The sequence below is a fragment of the Pomacea canaliculata genome, linkage group LG7, assembly GCF_003073045.1.
Source record: "Pomacea canaliculata isolate SZHN2017 linkage group LG7, ASM307304v1, whole genome shotgun sequence".
In the NCBI taxonomy this organism is placed as follows: Eukaryota; Metazoa; Mollusca; class Gastropoda; order Architaenioglossa; family Ampullariidae; genus Pomacea; species Pomacea canaliculata.
In genome coordinates this window covers 7945023-7968211 of record NC_037596.1, presented here as the reverse complement: position 1 = coordinate 7968211, position 23189 = coordinate 7945023, and the positions used below count along the sequence as shown (strand labels likewise).

General features: G+C 40.2%; 2 protein-coding genes across 3 annotated transcripts; one reads left to right on the top strand and one right to left on the bottom strand.

Moving 5' to 3' along the window:
* Positions 1-1307: 1307 nt before the first annotated feature.
* Positions 1308-11348, bottom strand: LOC112568139. 2 transcript variants are annotated; one of them, XM_025245265.1, is made up of 12 exons: positions 11226-11348; positions 9316-9506; positions 8980-9107; positions 8222-8423; positions 7122-7355; positions 5328-5597; positions 4918-5082; positions 4667-4694; positions 4412-4449; positions 3748-3825; positions 3456-3572; positions 1308-2732 (listed from the first exon to the last, which is right to left on the bottom strand). In XM_025245265.1, exons 4-12 carry the CDS (start codon positions 8337-8339, stop codon positions 2635-2637), a joined length of 1146 nt encoding a protein of 381 aa, XP_025101050.1. In that variant the 5' UTR covers positions 8340-8423; positions 8980-9107; positions 9316-9506; positions 11226-11348; the 3' UTR covers positions 1308-2634. The 2 variants fall into 2 exon arrangements, with proteins under 2 accessions (XP_025101050.1, XP_025101051.1); XM_025245266.1 differs by having other exon boundaries at positions 4918-5058.
* A 5053-nt stretch (positions 11349-16401) lies between these two features.
* On the top strand, positions 16402-19258 carry LOC112568138. Its single transcript, XM_025245264.1, has 2 exons — positions 16402-18277; positions 18753-19258. Exons 1-2 carry the CDS (start codon positions 16867-16869, stop codon positions 18797-18799), a joined length of 1458 nt encoding a protein of 485 aa, XP_025101049.1. The 5' UTR covers positions 16402-16866; the 3' UTR covers positions 18800-19258.
* Positions 19259-23189: the final 3931 nt, after the last annotated feature.

Below are 23189 nucleotides of genomic sequence, written 5' to 3'. Positions count from 1 at the left end.
CAGCCAATGTAACTGTCTGATAGCTCACTAATTACGAATGAACCATATACCCTCTTGGAGCCGTACAATTGGTGGCCAGATTTGCTTATATCAGGTTTACTTATTATATTCGATGGATTAAATTGTCTTTACCATCATTGCAATCCGTCAAACGTGATTTATGTGGCTTACATGTGTTGACTTTTAGAACCCCTAACTGCCCTAGCAGCTGTTTGAAAACAGTTTATATTTACGTACATTTGCTTTCTTCGCTTCCATTTTATTCGCCTTCCAAAATCAATATATATATAAATAAAATACTGGCGCCATAAAAAGTCTTCTAAGAGTTACAGCCCTTGTTGTACAGCAGATTAAAAAGTTTTGTCTGCGCCACAACCCAATAATTATAATGTATTATGGTATGCTAGTGAATTCAAGCTGATATTTAAAAAATTGCGTTAAAATAAAATAATCCCAATAGGACTCAATAAATAACATAAGAAAACGCCTGAAGTAATTATTCCGTACTGTTTCTGTGTGACCCACGCAGTTTTTATTCCATAGTTACTGACCCAAGTAATTGCACTTATGATTAAACACGTTTCGAAAGGTCCTTGGAAAGAGCATTTAAGCAGATATAATATATATCGTTCGCTGCCTCAGTTTACAGCAGACGACGCAATGTTGTTATGAACCCTGCATTTGTTTTGGTTGTTGTTTTGTTTTTGGTTTTTTTTTTGGGGGGAAGAGGGGGATGGTTGACGTGATTTTATTATTTTATTAAGATCTATTTTCTCGACTTATTTATATATATGATGCCTATAATAGCGAATTTCTATGACAAGAGAAAGGAGAAATATAAACAATCCCGATATCGTGAATGTGAAACCGGAAGTTCGACTTTAACGTTTAAGGATCGCTGAATATTTGTTTACAAAATTTGTGTTTACCACGTCTCCACCTCCACAAAATTACAATAAAACATGAACACGACTATGCAAAATAAAAATGACAAGGTCTATGCAGCATCGACTGAATGGCAAAAGGCCACAAAGCGAGTCGCCACATTGGATATAAGCTAGCGTAGCTGTGCACTGTGATTGGTAGAAGTCTGGAGTACGGCAACATACACTGTGACCGTGGGCCGATGTCTTGTGGTCACTCGGCCACTCTGGCGGTACTCTCACCGTACTGAGTGGGGATACACCCAGGCGGATAAGGTGCTGTCTGTCTGTCTGTCTGTCTGTCTGTCTGTCTGTCTGTCTGTCTGTCTGTCTGTCTGTCAAATCTTCCTCGGACACACAGAAGAGTAATAACATTTACATAACTTATGTCCAGATCGTATTTATGGCGAGTAACAAATTATTTTTACAAAACAAATTAAAATTTTTAATATTAGCGACATTATTTTTTACAGTCCGATATTACAACTCCAAAATAAAATTGAAGGTTACATCTCTGAAGTAAGGAAATATATAAACAAGAATTCTTTTGCCTAAAACCTACAGCAAGAAAAATGATAGTCACTACCACCGTCTAAGGTGTATCTTCTTCAGACGTTACTACCATTTAAGTTGCTATCATTACTATCATTACTTCCATACACCATTACCATATTATCACCATTATCATCATTACTATCACACGTCATACATGTTTTCTCTAGTTATCACTTGTCAACGACAAAAAGATAATTTTGAAGTCAAAGAATAGTTAAGTTCATTTCAATAGTAGAACTTTACAAAAAAAATTGTTTTTGAATAATAAATAATTGTTATGGGACTTTCAAACATGAAAATGAACTGGGAAATGTCTTTGATAAAAAAATATGCTGTTTCGAAAAGAATTAAGATTTAACAAGGGGACTCTTCCAAAAGGTCCTACAGACATGCACTGTTAATCACTGGAAAATAGCCTACACACAGGCGATCCCTTAGTTTTGAACGCTGTTCTGGTCAAGTCAGTAGACTTTGGTCTGTTCGATGGTCATCTTTACCGACATCATTAGTTTCTTCTCAAAAGCCTAAGGCTAAAGATTTAAAAGTTTTCTGACTTTTGAAGATGGTGTTACATGTTGAAAGCATCTACCTGTTGTCTTGATGTATTCTCAGACTTAGCCACCATAATTGCAAATAAATATTTCATTTTTTTACAAGACACTACGTTAGGTTAAAAGTTCTGTAGATATATTTTCATAGGAAGATTTTGGTAAATAAAATGATGGAAACTTCTATTTTTACAGATAGTTTCAAAGATTACAAGAAATTGTAAATAGAATTTTCATGGTATACAATACATGTTGGGACAAACTCATTATTCACATCAAAGTGACAAGCCATGTTTTTAACAAGCATCTGATGAAATGAATAAGATGACATCTATCTTATCTTTCTTTCATAAACACTTTCTCTCTCTCTTTCTCTCTTTGTTTTGTTTTGTTTTGTTTTTTTTTGGTTTTTTTTTTTTTTACCTCTCATTCATTCCCGTTTAGTTTATTTCTTTGTTTCAATTTTTTCTTTCTTTCGCCTATGAATACCTATCACTCAAATATATGCATTAATGCATGTTTTCATATAAACAAAAACATTACAATAAGTACCGACTTTATAATACTCGTTTTAAGACTAGAACTGTTGATTATTAACAGTCGGACAGTTAGAGTCTGAAGCCGTTGCCCTCGTTGTAGGAGTTGGCGTAGACTGGCGAGTCCTTGGCCGCCTCAATCAGAGTCACTCGGTTTTCATACAGTGGCCCTGGCAACAGATGAAAGTCGCGGTTATAAGGCCACTCTTTACACAGAGACAAGGGAAGACGGAGACAGAAGTAAGGGGCTTAGGTAGGGACAGAGGATGCATAATTAATAATATTTTGTCAACATTGATAATAATTCTTTTCTTTATCTTCTTCTGTTGATGCCGTTATTTCTTCTTTCCTTTCTTGTACTTCATTTTGCATCAGCAGCACTGTAGGTCAGCCCCTACCAGCTCCTCCCTTGTGGTTTAACAAGCAGCAACAACTGTACTCGTGTATCTAAGTGAATGTGTGTTTATTTTACTGTGTCTGTGTTGATGTGTGCGTGTGTAAATGCGTGAATGTGTCCATATTTGTGGATGGGTGTGTGAGGGGTGGGGTGCGTGGATTGGTGGAGGTATATGTGTGATATTTGTAGATATGTGTATGTGTGGTATTTGTTGATTTTTGTGTTATATCTGTAGATGTGTGTGTGTGTGTGTGATATTTGTAAATTGTTGTGCGGGCTATTTGTAAATGGGTGTGTATGTGAGAGAGATATTTGTAAATGTGTGGGAGTGATATTTGTAGATGGATGTGTGTGTGTGTGTTAATTGTAGATGTGTGTGTGTGTTACATGTGGATGAGTGTGTGTGTGTGTGTGTGATATGTATGGATGCAAATGTGTGCACATCTGAACGTGTGTGTGTGTGTTCGCACCATTAACTTATAAACAAATGTCACACCTGTGTCATCGATGTAGGGAGACCGCCCTCTGATGCTCGAGTTTTGCGCGCCAAGACTTGTGTACGGATCAGGACTTCCTCCCTTCTGTCTTCTCAGGGCCTCGTAATTATCAGCACCTACAGGGTAAACAATACATATGATAACTTCAGCCTGAAGTGCAGTATACTAAAGTTTAAATAAAACTTATGTATTTGAAATAAAACATTGACTGAACGACCAATAAAATATCTTTATATCTACCAAATCAAAAATAAAACAACAAAAATAAAGAACTATGGTAGTCCCACTTGCCTGGCGGTCTGTCCATTTCCTCGCCGTGGAGGGAATCGGAGGAGTGGCGTGAGAGACCAGTCACTGTTAATTGTAAACCTGGTGACAGAAACACTTGGTTGGATGGGTTTAGCAACAACTACGACATTATCATGGCGAGGGAGAAGAAGGGAGCGTGTGAGGGGGTGGGGGTCTCAAACAACAGCATCAGTGGGAGGAAAGAATTAAAATGACAGTTTAAAAAATAAAACAACCTACATCCACCTGTCTGTCAATCTGTCCGTCTGAGTGACTGATAATACATTTGAATTTCTGTACTTAACCCTGTCTACACTATAGTATCTGGTTCTGCCTGTGTAGGTGGAGGAGTGCGTGCGCGTGCATGTCTGTCTTTGAAGTCAGATGAACTTTGACTATTTTACTTGATTCGAAATAATTGCAGGAGAAAAAAAAATTCTCTTCTCTCTATTTGCTCTCTCTCACTCACACACATTATATATACACACACACACATAAATGGAGAGAGAGAGAGGATAATGCCAATATATTCCTATCAAATTTTGTACTTGCAAAAGAATGCTAAAGCACGAGTCTGCATGTTTCGCGAACAAAACCAAAACTGCAGTTTTCATAGTGTTGTAAGACAGTTGTCTGTCTTTTAGCTTCTCAAGTGTCCGTTACTTACCTGACTTTTTACGTCTGCCGTCTCCAGAATCCCTTGGTCTGTTTCGAAAGAATTAATTCGGTGATAAAACTGGAAAAGTATACTTGTCATACATTTAAATGGCGAGGCGAATAAGTAAATCAATTCTAAAATAGTTTCAAGAAGATTCGACTCATCATCTAAGCAGGAACTGTGTGTAATAAATAGATGATGATAATATCAAACGATGGTAGGTCACGATTATAATCGATGGAAAAAGAATTTCGTTAAAAATACCTTTTCGAACTGCTACCTTTGCCCTCATCTGTAAAAAATATATATACATCACAATTGTCATTTCTTAATTGTGAAATTTCCATTAAGTTGATCAAGTTCTCAGAAATAATAAAGAGAATATTAATTAATTATTAACTAACGAAACAAAGGCAGGCACAAAGATAAAAAAAAAAGTTACAAAAGTCAAGAAGACAAGAAGAAAGAAAAACTTAATTACAAAAACATGGGTAGCAAAATGTGGTTACTGTCACCTGTACATGGCAGGATCCATTGTCGTCTGCGCAGAACGATGACACCGATGACAGTGAGAACCATCATCACCACCAACATCGAGGTGATCCCTATAGCTATCCCTGTTCCGAGGGTGTTACCCTCGTCAGAAGTATGGACTGCTGAGAGTACCAGAGTAATGTTTGCTGAAACCAAGTACGTGAGCACACATGCAGATAGGATTATATGAAAGAAGGAACGCACACACAAACACATGCGCGCACATATACATGTACACATAGAAAGACATACACACATAGAGAGAGACATATATATAGGGAGAGAGAGCGAAAGACACACTTACACACGCAAACCTACGTACATACACATTCACACAGACATCCAGGCACAAGAACACACAGACATACAAACTCGCAGCACACAAGCTTACGGTTGAGACGCAGGGCCTCGAGGTCAACGAACGCAGTGGCGGCCTTGCCGTTGTTCTCGGAGTTGGTGACCGTGCACTCGATGACGTTTCCGTCGTGAAAATTGCTGACCTCGACCCCACTCAGCATCTGATCTGTGCCCAGGACACTGCCGGTGCCGCGAACTCTCCACACAAATGAAGGCGTGGGGTTGACATCCAGGGGGATACACAGAAGATCCGTGTGCGACTCTGTGGGACGAGTGGCAGCTATGTATGCGGCTGCGGGGCCATCTGAACAAACAATAAATAAATAAATCCAGTAAGAAAGTACCCACCCGTTCAACCTACCACCCCAACAAATACCCAGCCAATCAAACTGCTTCAAATTGTCGTCCTGTACAAAGGTTGATGTATGAAACCATAGATAAACCCGACGATCACGTGACCACATCCTTACAGACTTCATACACTGAGACTTGATATTGGGAGAGGGATGTCCCTTCGCCTCACTGGCTGGAGGGGACTAGCTGTCTGTCGTTTTGTCTCTTCTGTGGATGTACATCGAGTTTTGGTTTCTCCTACTCATCTGTGATGTTTGATGCACCTTTCGTCTCTGTAACGATTGTGTGTGTGTGTAAAGCAAATAAACCAACATAACAATCGTTTGGAAACATTGCTCTCCGTTGTAAGTTATTCTGTCCTTTCTTAAAATTGTTTTGTTCTGTTTTGTTTGTTTGTTTGTTTGTTTTGTTTTGTTTTTGTTTTTTTAGTTTGTTTGTTTGTTTTGTTTTGTTTTTTTAGTTTGTTTGTTTGGTTTGTAGACTTTTTTGGTTTGTTTGTTGGGGTTTTTTTTTGTTTTGTTGTTTTTTTTTAATGGTTTGTTGTTGTTTTTTTTGGGGGGGTTGTTTTTGTTTTTTGATTTTTTCTTTTCTTTTCTTTTCTTTTTTTTTGTTTTTTGTTGTTGTTTCTTTGTTTGTTTGTTTTTGCAAAATATTCTAATCTACAAGATGCGCCAAGATTTCAACCAGGTGATCACCGTACTCTAAACACTTATTTACAAAATCGTCGCAACTGAATCAGCTCGATTCTCCTTCATGCTCATTAAGCTACTTCTGAAGTGAGTTTTGCAATCAGTGTGTCAGGGTTATGACAGTGTCTTTCTGTTGTCACTTTTTACCATACTTAGAGTGCTATTAGGTACCTACGCCTCCAGACTATGGATGCTAGAAGGTCTCTAGTCACTAGCTATGGCCCATGGCTACGTTGTTCCAAGTGAGTTCTGTCCGTCTGCATGGTAGGGATGGTTCGGTTTTCACTAAGGGGCTTCACTCGGAAACCGTACAAAGGCTGTGGAATCCTACGGTCCCTTGTGCACATTAGGAAAATCAATGGATGCTCTCAAACCTTGAGACAGTATCTGGCTGGCTGTCTATTACAAACATACACGCGCCCACACACACGTACAGACGGAGAACCTGAGATCCAAGTGCATAGTCACTGGTGTCGGAACCTGAAGAACACTAGCCGGTTCGACACTCGAGAGGCGCAGAGTAACCCTACCCTAGTTGACCCACCTGTTGAATGGGTTTCTGGCCCTGTCAGGGTTAGGAAAGGAAATACAATGAAATGCTCTAGAACGGAAGTGGGGGAGAAGATTTTTAAATAATATCTTGTACTGAGCTCTGCCCAGTTATTAAAAGAAAGAAAATTTGCGTTGTAATCGACCTTTGACATTTCGTGAACAATCGTGACGTCACGACCTCTCTACTGTAATTAAGAATTATTAAAAATTATTAAAAATTAGCGTGTACTGACAGGCAACTCGAAGTTTGTAGTTCACGGCCTGCCCTAACTGCAGTTTGCACGTGTACGTCGTTCCTTCATTCTCACGCCGGACATTAGACACTTGCAGCTGCGGTGAGTCACTGGCCTGCGTCCACCCGAGTGTTCCCATCGGGGTGCCAAGGCTGAACGTCTTGCACGTGCAGGCAAGATTAGTACCTTCGGGTACATAGGTGGGGCAATCGTGAGTCGGAGTTGATGGAGGATCTGAAATAAGCATCAAATATCCAACAAAATACAATCTGTTTGTCTTATATATAAGAAATTTGTTTTCCTGTCACCTCTTTACAACAAAAATAAAACTCAGCAAACCTATATAAAACACACTCAACTGCATATTGCTTTAAGTTATGTAACTTTCTTTTCAATATTAAACAGTCTTTAATCCTGCTTCATTCTAACTTATGAAAGACTTGTGGCGGTCTGAACTTTATAGCAGACCGCTGTAAGTATTCATAAATATAGTGCATTGTCTTTTATTTATTAATGTCGTGTTCTTAATTTGTGTCATTCCTTCCTTGAGAAGTACTTCTGGATTAGGTAGATTGGTGATACTTTCAGCTGTTCACGTTTTGTTCTTGATACTGGAGCGCTACTGAATTGTATTCTTTCTGAGCTGACCACGGTAAGATGTTTGAGACAATCAAATGGGTGCAAATAGTATAAATGCAATAAACTGCACATTTTTATCACATTTGGGGTGACGTTTCCTTGACAACGGCAGGAGGACGCCATATGGAATTACGACTTATTCAAAATTTTATATGGGAGGAAACTCTGTCATACGATATGAAGCTCGGTGTGTACGAGTTCTTCCTCTTGTTCGTCTTAGCCTGGGGTGGCTGAAAAGCTCACTCTACCCACCCTATGTCCAAGTGATCATATAGCGATGATAAAAATCGTTGGAAGGAGAAGACTGAATGTGACTTCCACACGCCATGACTAATAAATTTCTTACTTTCACTTCTCTACAACTGTTTAAGCAAAACTTCCATCCCACACTCAATCCGACTGAACTAATGAGCACCCAAGATATCGAGTGGCCTGTCCGGCCTAAGGACTGTGCAACTCACCGATGACTCCTCCGCCCGGGTCATTGACCCTAACATCAAGTGCCAGCGGTGTGATTTTCGCCAGGTAAGTGTAGCGTCCTTTAACTGTTGGGATCGGGGTGCTGAAGGCACAGGTCATGTTGACAGTCCCGTCAGAGTTGTTTGTCAACGCTAAACTCTTGTAGTTATCCGGAATTATCTTCACTTTTTCAGCCTCTTTCTCCTGTGATATCATTCATCGTCAAGTAATGCCAACTTGTATTCGAATTAAAATACATCGTCATATTCCAATCAAGTAAGCATACAATACTCCCATTAAACGATGCCGCTTTCAGGGTCGTGTCGCCCATGGGCGGAGAAAGAATCGGTGGTCATCTCGCCCACCAATGTCAATGAAACCAAGTGGCGGCCCATGATATTGTCATTAAGGCAGAATGTTATAATACTACATATAGCTTACTGTCCCGACTCTAGCAACATTAGTAACAGACCACTAATTAACAAGAAAAAATGTTTTTCGGCCATGTTGCCGTTAGCTCTATCGCTATTTTCTCTTTCTGCTTTATATTTAATATATATTGGCGTGGCGGCCTCTGGGATTTGGTAGTCCTGTGCAGGTGTACAGTCTACGCATGCCAAAGGCCGCCCCTTCCATAAATACCATTAAAAATAACTTTTATTATTGTCATCTTTATTGTTCACTAAATCTGTGTGTGTGAGAGAGAGATGGCTTCATTCAAATGTATACAAAATCACACACAGAGAAAGAACACTCCCACCTCAAGCCAGTCACAGGAGTAGCATCTATCAGCAGAAAAGATGTTGTTCACAATGCAGTTCCCTTTAGTTCTCCAATCATCCTTTGCTCTGGTGTTGAAAGCAGCTTCGCATGTGCTTGAGCCGTTAACTTAACAAACCAGATTTTCTTGTGAAATATTTCTTTGTCTATAAAGGTTTTCCACTCAGATATTGAGGGACTTTTTTAACAAGGAGTGGGCAAAGAAAGAAAGAATGAATTAATAAATGAACTATGGAACAGGATGTTATAAAATGAAGTAACGAGAACGATTTAATGTAAGAAGGAGGTTTAAAAATTGTTTGTATTAATTACTCACTAATGGCGTCTATGTAGTACCAGGTGTTATTTGTGAGTAAACCCTCTTTGACAGACTGACACTTCACGATGAAAGAACCTTCTCGCTTCTCGGCACCGTAACCGTTAACTCACTGGTTGTCGCCCCTGTTCGCACACCGGATGTCGCGGAGCAGCTCGCCGGAAATGGGGGGCACTGCACCTCTTCGTTTGCTGCAAGCAGACGACACACCTATCATGCTGATAAGAAAAAGCTGGTAGAAATCCTTAAAGGAACTGTGTTTTGAAGATATTACCATGTCCAAATGTGAAGGGCGCTAAATATGGAAAACTTAATGTTATTAAGGTTAATCTCGAAAAAGCTAGTATGGCCTTTCAAATATGGACAAACAAGTATGGATGAACCTTTGATCGAGTTTTATAACTGTCATATTTGTCCTTATTTAGAGAGACGGGCATTAACAAAAGGTCTTTTGGAAGAAATAAAAAAGTGTGTTTAGTATTTTAAGTGTCGTCGCAGTGTGACAGTTGTTATCTAGCATCTGACGGACTAGGCGCCGCACTTATCTCTACACACACGCATTCTGCATGCCAGGGTTTAGCAAATTTTTGTAGTGTGACAGACATGGGAACTTTAACAGCAAAATTAAAAACGCATGTTGTGCATGCCAGGGTTTATCAATTATTTTCTTTTTACTTAATGACTTTATGCCCTTCTCATAAGCCTAATTAGCGGAGATAGGTTATTGTTTACTAGTCTTAGAGCAGAAGTTACCTATCTCCCCTAATTCGGCTTACAATTTTTTTAATTGAATTATTTTACTTACAAACTGCGGTAATTGATTTCATTTTGCATTGTCGCCTGAAATAAATAACTGGTGAAAATCTCAGATCTCTAGGACTAAGGTCATTGGGTGAAAAATTTATTTCCACACCCTATGGTGGAGGTTTCAAAGAAACTTTTTACAGAAGTCAACTGTAATGAAAGACTCTTTATCCTAAGAGGATTAACTGTTTTTACCTATGTTAATGTATAGTTGCGAATTATGTTAATCACTTTATTTGTTCAAGATTTTTTTCTCATATTATATTTGTTTCTTAAACTCAGCTTTGTGCTTACTTTCTCGCCCGAAATAGCTACGGCAGTGCACGTGACACTCGTCAGGGTTTAGTCCTACCTTGAAAAAACAGGATGTTCATCGTTCTGACGATATCAAGCCCCAATGACCCCCACCCCCACTACACCACCTACACGCATATTCATTAAGAACATTTAAACTTGAGTGTACAAAGTCATCTGTGTGTCCAAAGGCCCATGTTCAGGAAGTAACACACTGAGAAGATGTCCGGAAGCGGGCAGGATGTTTACTCATGTCTGCCATGTGTACACTCGCCACCAAAGCTGTCCTTGCCGATGTAAGGCTTCAGTGTCACTACTAAAATGTGTAAAAGTCCATGTCCAGACCACTTGAGAGGAGTGAAAGAGATTTTAGATAGTGCCTTCTTGAGAACAGACAGCAAAACCAGCGTGATTACAGTCTTAATTATACTGACCTTTTATTCACATCTATAATAACATATTTGTATATATTTGACAAGTTTACGATGACAAAGTGATTGCTAAACGTATCTGGTTTGGAAAAATCCTTCAACAAATAAGAGTTTCCAAAAACTTAATGTTATGCTACCATTGGGAAAAAATGGAAGTAAATTAAATGATTCGGTTTTGCTGTTTGTTTTTGTATCCCTAGGTTTTTTAAGAAAAAAGTTGATGAATGTTACATTTTGTGGAAACTAAAATTCTTTCCGTCTGTATTTCAAACTGATGTTTATTGTTGATGACACTGTAATACACTCTGCATTTTACTGAGACAGGTTTGAAAACCTGTAGAAATCAGTCTGTTCGTCACGTGATTACTTTACTGTACTTACTCTGTTCATTCCTCCAGATGATGGTGAGGTTGGCATCTGACACACTGCACTGCAGTTTTATGCTACTCCCCACTGCTACGACCCTCCTTTGACTGGCGGTGCACCTTGGGGATGGGACTTGACCTGAGGGGATAAAAGAATTGTAAACTAAAATTATTATCCCACAAGTCTTTGCGGCCTTGCGGCAACTTCAGGCAGGATTAAGGCCAGGGTAAGCTGATTTACGCTAATAATAATTGTGAAACAAAACAAGTAAGGAAAAAAATGTATACAACCTGTACAGAGTTAATCTTCGTACTGATTATTGAAAGATACTGCATGGAATAAAATGTCATACAAATATACAAATGAATATCCTTGTAGCTTTCAATGCCCAGGGACCTATGATGAAGGTCTTTGTGAGGGTCTTTAATGTTTGAGAAATAAAAATCAGTAAAATGGAAAAAGCTGCGGAAGAAAGAAATGACAGGAAACAATACTCAGACACATTAACGTACCCAGTGTGCACGGCAAAACTCCACAAAGAGCTGTCATCAACAAAACGAACCATTTATACCTCGCAGCCGCCATAACTACACTAAATATATTGCGCCTCTACAAATGATGTCAACATCGGTAGTGTATGCGACATCTCGCTATCTCTCGTTCTTTCTCGCGAGACTCTGCTCCGCTCTCAATGGGCGGATATCCGGCATGGCGCATGGGCATCGTGCGGACTGTCGCGTTTTGATCTTTGACCAGCGTGAGTGTTATTATTAGAAGGGAGTGACAGAAGGAGCGATAAAAACTTCCAAAGACACAGAAACACGAACACATGCATAAGCATGGATGTAAACGCGCACACCTACAAACATTTCGATTTTAAATTGGTCCTGAGTAAATGAATAAATAAATAAATGACCATCTTAATAAAAACCGTATATTAAATGCATTGCTGGCAGACACATTTTAGGTGTTGACAAATGCAAATGAGCCTCGGGATTCAGTACCAAAACAAAAAGGAAGAAGAGACAATTCGAGCTCTTGTGTTGAGGAAAGTTCAAAATCTATACGTTTGTGTTTATTGTTTATAATTGGCTCTAACCCTTTTCAGTCGATGACCTTTTTCTAAAAAGAAATAAGAAATTAACAAAGCAACAGTATACTGTCGACATTAATAATGTTGGTGATAGTGATTCCTGTTGTGTTTACGGATGTTGGCTTTCAAATAGCATGCTGATTTCCTCTTCACGATCGGTTTCTGAGAATTTATGCAAGATTCACAGTCGGTTTCGGCGAATTTATGCAAGATCCATAGTCCTACAACAACAGGGGTGTTACTGAAAAAGTGAATCACTGAAAAGGTTAACTTGAAGCACTGAAAAGGTTAACCTACCTACTGGTATAGCGGGAATTCCCGAAATGAGGAGTGACGGGTTTGCGCATGCGTCGTATAATTAAAAGACGAATGAAAAATAAATCACATTAAGAAAGCCAGAACCTGAATAAAGTCTAATTTATTTACTCTGACCTAATAATGTCCATTATTCAAATATTAGACAATAAAAATATTAACTTGTTTTTATTCGGAAGGAAAATGACTCACGGAAACAAACGAAAGCGCCATTGATCTAATTCAACGTCAGGGGAGGAAACCTCAAAGAGAAACATTATGACTGAGTTGTTCAGTCTCGTTTTTATGACGTCTGTCTTCTATTATAAAATCAATAAAAAGATATTTATTAAGAAATTCTGTATTTTAGTGCTCAATTTATTTATAAATTTATTTAAGGTTTCAAAGCACTTTGTTCGTTTCCGTTTTGATTTGATCAAATGCTACTCCGCCATTTTTACCCGACTAGATCTAGTTTATAGACAGCGGCCTCATACGATAAATTATCTACCCAGAATCCAAGAATATAAAATTTCAGACTCTACCTGGAAAGTCTGATACATACATCTTCAGCTTCCACAGAGGCTAACCCACAGGACCAACATTTCGCTTGTGGAATAATTAATATTCTCCCTAATCTCGTTTAACCCTACCCCGGATCTTACTTTACCTCTGTCAAATTTTCGTGTCCGTCTGTTTCTAATTTGCGCTCTGTTCTGAAGATAAAATGAGAGGAAGTGGGAAATAGGACGTCCACCTTTAACCTCGTAAACAGCACGCAACTATTATAAAAAGAAGCGGCAGTCCCAAGATTAACTGAGGACGCTAAGGACAGAAGGAAGACGAATGGCATGATAGATGGAGAAGGTTGTATTAATAGGCTGTCTGCTGGAGAAACGCTCTGGACTTTCATGGAGGTAGGCCTAATGAACCTGTAATGCCCATGTATTTCTTTTTTGAAGTGAAAAATACACAATATGTCAAAGATGTTTATTTGCGCTGTTCTTTTCTTCGCGATAAACGTTTCGTGTTTAAATCAACCAGGTAAGAAAATGTTTCTAAAAAAAAGTTTACGCTTAACATTTTTGTGAGCGCTGCCTATTGACTAAATACTTTTTGTACAAAACTCTTGAAACCCTTTTTGTAGTTCTTATAATCAATGTTAACAATACGTAAGAAATTCTGTGATAAGAGCGAAACTGAGTTTTTCCCCCCAACTTCGAACGAAAACTGGTCAGTAATTTAAAATATCTCAACTGCAGCCACAATCGTCTCTTTGTCTAATAATTTTACTTTTAACCCATTCCACATCTTTCCCCTTTTTTGTGCACACAGCAAGAACCGTGCTTTTTATACCTGGAGGTTTCACAGTTAAATACTATTTCAACCTAACCAACGCTTCATCAAATGACAAAGCTAGCCCCTACTTTTCGAAACTTCATGCACCTTTACAATTACAAAAGACCCTCGTTGGTACTTGAGCTCGCTAAAAGAACACCGAAGAAGATTTCTTCAAAAGGGTGAAAATAGAAAAACAACTTTCAGTAGTTGTTTTGTGGTGTCTTTCTGAATCTAGAAAGGAAAACTCTGTGTTCTCGATTACCTTGGCTGGATATTTATCCTACAAGTTTCCTTACTTTACTGTATATCTAAAGCGGCTTTTTAGGTTGTATGTGTTATATCAGGGGTGGGCAACTTCTCCGGTTGGCGGGCCGGATATGGGGAAATGAAGTCCTTGGCGGGCCAGATTACTGGATCAATACCATAATCGCGTATTTATCTACATATGCAAGGAAGTACTACTGGCCATTTCCTGCCATGTTAATTGCATTGTATGCATGGCATTTTCCACATATTCAAAAATATCTTCCCCGGTAGTAGTGTCTTTCATTGATTCCATTGACAGCAATTCTTCTGTGATTTCAAAGTTTTCTGAAATGCCTCGTATAAAGATGAGCAACTGTGCAGTGTCATCGATGTCAGTGCTTTCATCCAATGCCAAGGAAAACAGCTGAAATGAAGGTACCCGCTTTTTCAGTTGTGATGTCAGGTCTTCACCAATTGCTTCAATGCGGCGAACCACAGTTCTTCTCGACAAACTGACTTCTTCAAACTTCTTTCTTTATTCTGGACAGACTTGATCAGCGACATCGAGCATGCACTTGTTGACAAATTCACCATCTCTGAACGATTTGCTGTGCTTGGCAATGTTGTATGCGACCACAAACTGGCATGAGTAGCAGCTTTCTGGGCTACTTTGGTTTTTACGAATACATTCTGCTGCTTTACAAGTTTTCCGTCCAGTTCTGTTGCTCTTGTTTGCCGTTCCGCTGCTGATAAAGTCCTGCCATAGCCTGCCATAGCTTGCCATAGCCTGCCTTAGCCTGCCATAGCTTGCCATAGCCTGCCATAGCTTGCCATAGTACTGCCATAGCCTGCATGTTTCGTCGCATAAAGGCAACACTTTCACTGCACAACAAACATACTGCTTTCTTGTCGACTTCTAAATCTAATTCTAACTGAAAACAAAGAATCAAAATAACTAACAGTCACTATTATTCGACGCAGTAAGTAAGTAATTAGTAGTGGGAGATTGCGGCAGAATGTGGCAGCGGGCCACATTATCATGTACGACCAGAACCAGTCTGCGGGCCATTCAAAATCCCGTCGCGGGCCGGATCCGGCCCGCGGGCCGTATGTTGCCCACCCCTGTGTTATATATATTATATTTTAAACCAATAACACTCTAAAATCTAATATAAATTAATTATAATTCACTTTTATTGGCTTGAGAAAGATTTCTTTTTTGTAAGTTCTATTTTCGGATATCTAGATTAACCGTAGGTTGCTGTAAAATTGAGCCAATAAGCACTCCCCGTTTGTATTGTGATTTTCAATAATTGACAAAACCAAATTCAAGCTTTGTCCATACTGTTTCTTTAATTACATCTAATTCTTTGTGTTTTTGAAAAAAACACATTATTGCCGAGACTATTTGACAAAAACTCGATCCTAATTAGTTAGAAGGATGCAATTAAATATTGCAGCAGACTCTCGCTGATTATCTCTTAGGAAATAAAATACTTCACGTGCGTTACTCAAAGGGGTTTTGATAGTAATTCAAAAATGAAAAACACACATTTGCGTCTTGATTTTATTTTAATAAATTAAAACATTACTTCCTTTATGCGACTTTAAAGATAAATAATAAAACCAAATAGTCATGAACGAAACAGAAAAATTAAAACTTGAAATACATTATAATTGCGAAATTCGAATGTGCGAGCATTTCGACGAAACTGCGTAATAAAACAGATGTATAAAGAAATAGAAATTGGTTCAGGAAAAGCATTCAGAAATTTATCGAATTTATTAAGATAAAAACATGTACGGTTACAAAGTAACAGAAGGATTAGCAAAACCATAGGCAAAGGACTAAAGACATACACTGAAGATATCGGAGAGGTAAGGGTACGACTGAAGGCTAAGGACAACCCTAGGGCTGTAGACAGGACTGACATCAATAGGAGACAAAAAAAAAGACAGATACAGGGTATGTTTATTTGACGATATACCTGCATGAATATTAAAATAATATTTATAAATTATTTTTTCACACAATTGTTTCTTGAATCTTCACACGCTTGGAAATGTTGCGATAGGCCAAGCTGCACCCAATCTTCAGCCTGTAATTTATATTCAGTCTACCCAAGCCGACCATCCTTTAACCGGAAACACCAATCCAGTGCATGAATCTGGGAGCACCCGACATCTACCCAAAGTGGAGTTATCTTCAGTTATCCAGCACCTGCAAAAGATAAACCAAGCACCAAACTATAATCAGCACCTGCATCTACCTGCACATCTCAGTCACCTGGGTAGCAGGGTTGTTCCGCATCCGTCCGTGATGCATCCACCACCATTTCTACCTACCTATTTGATACAGCAGCCTACTCACGCGTTTGACCAGCAGTCTCTCCCTGTGTACCCAAATTTGCAGTTTCCTCAACCGTCTTACCTTTCCCAGGTGATTCCCCAGCAATATCCCAATCACCCGCAAGTTGTCTACTCACTTCCACTATCTTTGCAATCAATTAATGATCCCATTATTATTCAGGGAAAAACAACCCTGCACACCCAGCCCCAACAGTGCAGAACTTATCTCCCTCTTCCCATGGAGTAATTCAAACTGTGCAACCCTCCCAGTTAACTCCTCAGATTATTTACTTGTCTGAAGGAAGGTACCAGCCTTCCCACCCGTCGAATGGAATGACTTATATTCTTTACCCATCACAAGGGTACTACCATTTACCTCCCTCTAACCTCATGGCTCCATCTCTGGTGTGGGGTCAAAGGCTGGCGTATGATGCCTCACAGATTCCCATCGGTCCAAGAAAAAATGGCAATGACATCAACCAATATTTCAATCTGTCTGAACCTGAAATCAGCAAGACTCAGGCTGTTGTTAATGAGAGCGCAGTCCTGGATTCTTTGCCGTCTGCATCTTCTGATCAGGGTTTGAACTTTCCAGTCACTCTTCAGGAGACGAAATCACAACAAAGCCTACCTGCCTCTGTGGAGCGCAAAAGCCAAACGCCTACTACTGCTTCCAACGCCATTTCTGTTGCAAGTCTGAGGTTCAACGCCAGTGATTCACCAAAGCATACAGTAGGTGTGTCGTCCACGGGATCGACGCTACTGTCGCTTGTAAGATCCAACCAATCAACATCAGGTGGTACCACGCAGCCTACAGTAGAGGCGTCGTCCGGACGGTTCCGCCAATCGTCTCACTTAGGATCCAGCCAATCATTCATAGGATCCAACCAATCATCATCATCCACGGGATACAACCAATCATCCATAGGATCCAGCCAATCATCATCAGGCGGTACCACTATGGCGTCGTCCGCATGGCCCCGCCAATCGTCTCATTTAGGATCCAACCTATTATCGCTTTTAGGATCCAGGCAATCGTTTTCCGGCGTCTTTCTGGATCCGCCAAGCCACAGAGCCGCTCACCTACTGGCGCGCGAGATGGGGCTGGTTCAGTATTACGAGGCGCATGGCTGTGTCGACCCAAATCTCCACCTACCCGCAGGAGCTAACGGGATGGGTCTGGCGCTCTCTTGTTCGGCGCCGCAGTCGCAGTTGCTGTGTCAGGCCGTGGGTCACAACTCTGAACGAATAATGACCAACATGGGGGCTCCGCCATCCGTCAACAGCCTTTTCGAGTTCTGCCTGTCGCAAAGCACCATCCGCCGGCTTCTCACGGGTGTCATGCAGACAGACAGGGTCGCCACGGACCCCGCGCTGACGATGATGATGACGTCAAAAGTACTAGGGGAAGGAGACCCTGCGTTGACGGCTATGGTCATGATGCGCGCGCTTGCAGGTAGTGGCACGGCCATTTCCGGTGCGGGCGGAAACAAAACCCTAACAGGTGGCGCCACTTCCGTGCCACGTTCGGAGTCCTCACCAGTTGGTCATGTAGATCAAGGTGCACAACAAACGGGAGATTTGATCAGTCGGTGTAAAGACGTCGTGCTGATGCTGATGATGAGGCCAGAAGTCACGCTACTGGACGCCATCGAGGACATCAGGCGGCAGCTGATGCCGTATCAGTGCCAGGAGATGACGGCCGGGAGAGGCGTGACCTTCAGGATGTGTTGTCCCGGACACGGTGAGCCACTCTATTTGCGTGAGAATGGACAGCGGCAACTAAGTGTATGTGAGAGAGAGAGAAAGAGGAAGAACTAGTGGTGGTAGAGATGAATACATGGATGGATGTGTGCACCCTCAAGCAAAGATGCCAATCTTTTTGGAAGATGTTATGCCATGACGGAATGAGCAGATAAATACTTCGTATTTTTATTTTCTTTCTTTCCTTCTCTCTCTCTCTCGTCGTTGAATATCTCTCGATTAATTTTTCACACCGATATCTTTTTCGTCATTACTTCTCGATGCTACTGACTGTTTTCTCTGTCTTTTGTACTTCATCCTCATAGTTGGCCATCTGTCTGCTCCTTTATATTATTATGCGCTGTAAGCTGCGGGTTTAATGTAGTAGTAAAAGAAGAAATAATAGTAGTAGTTGTTGTTGTAGTAGTAGTAGTGGTTGTAGTAGTTGCTGACCTGTCCTCGTGTTCATGTTTCAGTTCACTCACCCACGTACGAAGACCTCGCTGTGACGTCAATGGCTTAGACCAGATTCATTGATGACCACTGGCCTCGCGTTAGGATTGATTTGTTTCTCCGTTCTTCGTTTTTTGTTTTTTTGGTTTTTTTTAAATTTTTGTTTGTTTTTTTTTTTGGTTTGTTTTTTTGTATTTACTTCTTGTTATTCTTCGGTTTGCTTTTGTTTGTTTGCCTTTCTTTCCTTCATGTTATTGAGACAGTCGGTGCCATATAGCAGACATGTTAGGCATACATAATAATTTTCCCAAATTGTAATTCTGTCTCGAGTTGAAACGGTAAATTGTTTTATATTGTAGCCTCAAAGTGTCCCAATGTTGCAATGCAAACATTGACCAAGTCTTCCGATGTTGAAATTTTAAATGCCACACTGTTGCAGTGTTGCAAAGTCCCGGTGTCGCGATGCTGTGTCATCACTATGCAATAAATACTTCCATCGCATTTTACAGGTGGAGGATGCAATATTTTACATATACATTTATTCGTTTTATAGCTGTCAAATTTGAGAATGACAGTGTGAATAAGTTTCAAAAAGAAACTTTTTAAAAAGCCAGTGTTTACTTGAAGGACACTTGAATACAGTACATGTGTTACTGGTCGGGAAACCAAGTGACTCATTTTCTTGAGATTTTTATCTTTCTGAAAGATAGCACACCTGTCAGGTATTTATTATTTACTTAATATAGATATGCGAAACTTAAAGATCTAGTAAAGTGTAGGGTTTCTAGTCTAATTATAAAGTTGTCAACAGTATAGTCAACAAGATTGTATTAGGATAGGCTTACTTTGTTAAGCCTCAAAGATTACAGCTTATGGGACTAATTATTCGTGTCAGTGGACACGCTTGAGGTCACGATGTTGACTTCTTCCTGTTAATGGTGATAATTGTCCGCAAAACCAACTCAGGTTTTGGGAAATAGTATCTGCACTAAGCTTGAGGTAGTCACTGGAAAAAAATTATGACCCCCAGATCTGCACTACATCTGTTACCAATGTATGTCGAGCCACAATGGCCTTATTACTCAACGTCTTCTCAACCTCTTTATCTCTAAAACGTTTTCCGCATACCTCGTAACTTGCCCTTCCTTTGAGACAGAAAACATTTATCGCTGCAGTTTTGCTTTAATTTTCCTTTCAATGCCTTTGGTTGTTGTTATGCTTTATTTTCTTTTAATTTTGTTTTAAAGCGTTGTAATGGCCACAATAATTGCAGGTTGGTTGGTTGGTTGGTTGGTTGGTTGGTTGGTTGGTTGGTTGGTTGGTTGGTTGGTTGGTTGGTTGGTTGGTTGGTTGGTTGGTTGGTTGGTTGGTTGGTTGAACTGGCAAGTGCTTACCCCTAGAAGCGATTGCGCATTATGAGATGGAAAATGGAGGGGATGACTAGACTAGCCATACAAGTCTGTGACGTAGAGGGCTTAAATTTATATGCAAGCAATATTAGGAACATATTGCAGCTGCAATCGTGTTGTTACATGAGGAAACTGTCATAATGCCTAGCAGCTGATTAATATTCAACGGGAAGTTGGCAGGAGCAGGCTATAAATAGAGATAAAGGGATACAATTTGAGTTATCTGGTCTACAAAATGTGAAGAAGTTTGTCAGCCCTCCCACCTCCTCCCCGACGACCATTTCAAAGAAAAGGGACAAGAGTGATGTCCCTTCGCCTGAGGGGGCTGTGGTCTCTCTCTCTCTCTGTGGTCTAGGTCTTCTCTTGACCAGTGCTTTATTGTTGTCTATTTACCACTCATCTGGATTGTTCTTTCTTTGTCTGCACCATACCGTTTCCACCTTCAAACCACCCTACAGCGACTTTCCACCATCGACTGCCTCGTCCTTTATCTCGCCATAACGGTTTGTTCCAGCGCTTCACTGGTGATAAGGTCACACAGTCGAGGCTGTGGGTTTTCTCCTCTCTGCTTCGTAATCTAGTAGGTCGTAGTTTATCTAAAAATGATTTGATCTATGATCAAGAACCCTTTCCGGGTGTAACTAGTTGTGCTTTTCTGACAAATTAATAATAACTTTGTCGATTAGTTCTACTAACTGTAGAACTGTAACTCCAAAACGTGTTCATCTGTGACTAGATACTACACTCCTGCATTTGACTTTTTTGACTATTGTTGAATTGATTGGGTGCTCTTGTATCAGTGAAGTAAAAATCTATCTTCCGTTCTAACATTTTCTGTGGGGATTACAGCAGCGTTTCAATTATTTATAGAGCATCAAACTAAAACTGTATATGAAAGAGTTTGGATTTGCTACTCTTGAAGGATGACGAAGGTCTTGAAAGTATAATATCGGTTAATTTATACTTCTTTTCTTCCCACGGCTTGTGAACTGATAATTTTTCAAAGGGGCATTTACAAGATAACTCTGCACCCAATTCCTAGGACTTTTAGAAGATAACTCTGCACATAGCTGTTGAGGACGTCGGCAGATGTTATGCCCTTTGCATATTCTAGGCGACAAGAGAAGGGCGCCCAGCATCTAAGACTCTCGCCCGATGTATTGTGACAGGTAATGGTATACTTAGATGGGTTGGACCAAAGGTGGGGAACGTCCAGCCAGCAAGCCGTATAAGGTCAGAGAATCATTTAGTCTGGCCTTACCGAGGCAACCGAAGGCCGAACTCGAAATGAACAAACCTGAGAGCTTTTTAAAGCAACATAAATATATATTAATGCAATCACAACAATAACGTAAGTTTTGAGTAACAAGCAAGGGATGTGTATTACGGGAGAGATAAGACACACACGAGTACATGACAGGACAGATACATACGCTTCTTGTCCTCTGCCGGCGCTCCCTCTGCCTGTGTTGCGGTGACTCACAGGACAGTCAATGACGGGCAGCTGGCACTAAACACATTGTAAAAATGTTAACACACTGACAAAACCACGTCTTGACCAATTTTTAAATACTTTATACGGCCTGCGAATAATGTTACAAATAACCAAGCTGCCATTGGTAGAAAAAAGGTTCTCCATTACTGTGTTAGACGGATAAAACAACTTAGAATTTTCCCACAAGGTCTGTATCAGTAAGCTTTATTTTAATCTAGCTTCCATGTTGTCTTCCAGAAGTCTGCTTGTTTTATGACGTCCTCATGCGTCACTACCGGTTGACGTCATTCTCTCTTGTGACGTCAGTTTCTGTGACCTCAGCTGAACTCTGACCTAGTCCTGCTACAGGTCCACCCGTACAGATCGCAGCGCCGCTGTACCCAGCCGGTACGTTGACTGTGCAGACGACATACATTTTAGCATATCGTCAACCGTTCATCGTTGCCGTCGTCACGATTCTGGACTTCCGCTGGTCGACCAATCTATCAACCTTCATTAATCTGACCCTTTCTTTACATAACAGTAGGTCAAAGTTCACATGTATACTAATGTACATGCTATAGTAGCACGTTTTTTCCACTGAATGACAGTAGACCTGTATGTCTTTGCCACTGAAGGACAAGCCAAAGCTGTCTCCAAAATTCAGGTCTTTTACATCAGCTTCCTTTCCTGTCCCGTCAACAACGGAGACAGAAATAGACCTACCATATTTTTCTTCTGAGTCACCAGGGAACCCCAGTTCGTGTCTCACTCACTCTGTTAACATTGGCACGATGGTAAGTATTTAAGGTGTTTGGCAAATGTTTTGACCTGTGACCGTGGAAATGGTCAGGAAATGACTCTGAGAGACAGCAGACAAGAAGCAAGGAGAGAATTATTGAACGGCAAAGGAGATGAGGTTAAAGGTCTTGTTCTTTGACGTGTAGAAAGCAGAACAAAAAGAAATGAAGATTAAAGAACATTTTGAGATTATTATTATAGGGTAAAATTACATATGATAGTGCTGATAGAGGAGAGAAAGTGTGTCAGTAAACCTTTGGGTGAAAGCACTTTTACAACAATAACAATTGGTTTTGCTCTCTGTTTTCTATGATTGTCTGCATAAAGTAACGAGTCAGGAAGGTAGTGTGAGTGTGTGGGTGTGTAAATTGATATGTACTTGCTCTCTGGCGGAAATAAGTTGACCTATTTTCCTTTACCTATAAACATGTATAGATAATACACATTATATATATAATGTGTCTCTCTCGACTATTCCATCATAATGAACGCGAATGAGAGAGGGCGATTCACGGGTCACAGATTGTCGATATGTTGTGATGCTGTTCAGAATGCTGGTTACCAAATATTCGGCAACACCAACCTCTTATAAGTCAGTCACGCAGTACTAAAGTATGTCATCACCGAATACCATACGTGACAGGAGAGACAACGAGTATGTGACAGACAACCACGTGACGACTCCTGTCGTCTGTATGCTCCTTCAGACACACGCCCACTTAAAGGCGGAGTTGAGAGCAACATTTCTTTGAACGACAGGAATTTTTAAAACAGGA

What these genes read in the sequence shown, in the direction of transcription:
- LOC112568139 (XM_025245265.1), bottom strand. Translation starts at nt 8,339, where the DNA reads ATGACCTGTGCCTTCAGCACCCCGATCCCAACAGTTAAAGGACGCTAC. An exon ending in ATGGATCCTGCCATGTACAG is followed by an intron (nt 4,695 to 4,917) that starts GTGACAGTAACC and finishes TATTTTTTACAG; the next exon opens with ATGAGGGCAAAGGTAGCAGT. An exon ending in TCCCTACATCGATGACACAG is followed by an intron (nt 2,733 to 3,455) that starts GTGTGACATTTG and finishes ATCTGTTGCCAG; the next exon opens with GGCCACTGTATGAAAACCGA.
- LOC112568138 (XM_025245264.1), top strand. Translation starts at nt 16,867, where the DNA reads ATGACTTATATTCTTTACCCATCACAAGGGTACTACCATTTACCTCCC. An exon ending in GATGTGTTGTCCCGGACACG is followed by an intron (nt 18,278 to 18,752) that starts GTGAGCCACTCT and finishes TTCATGTTTCAG; the next exon opens with TTCACTCACCCACGTACGAA.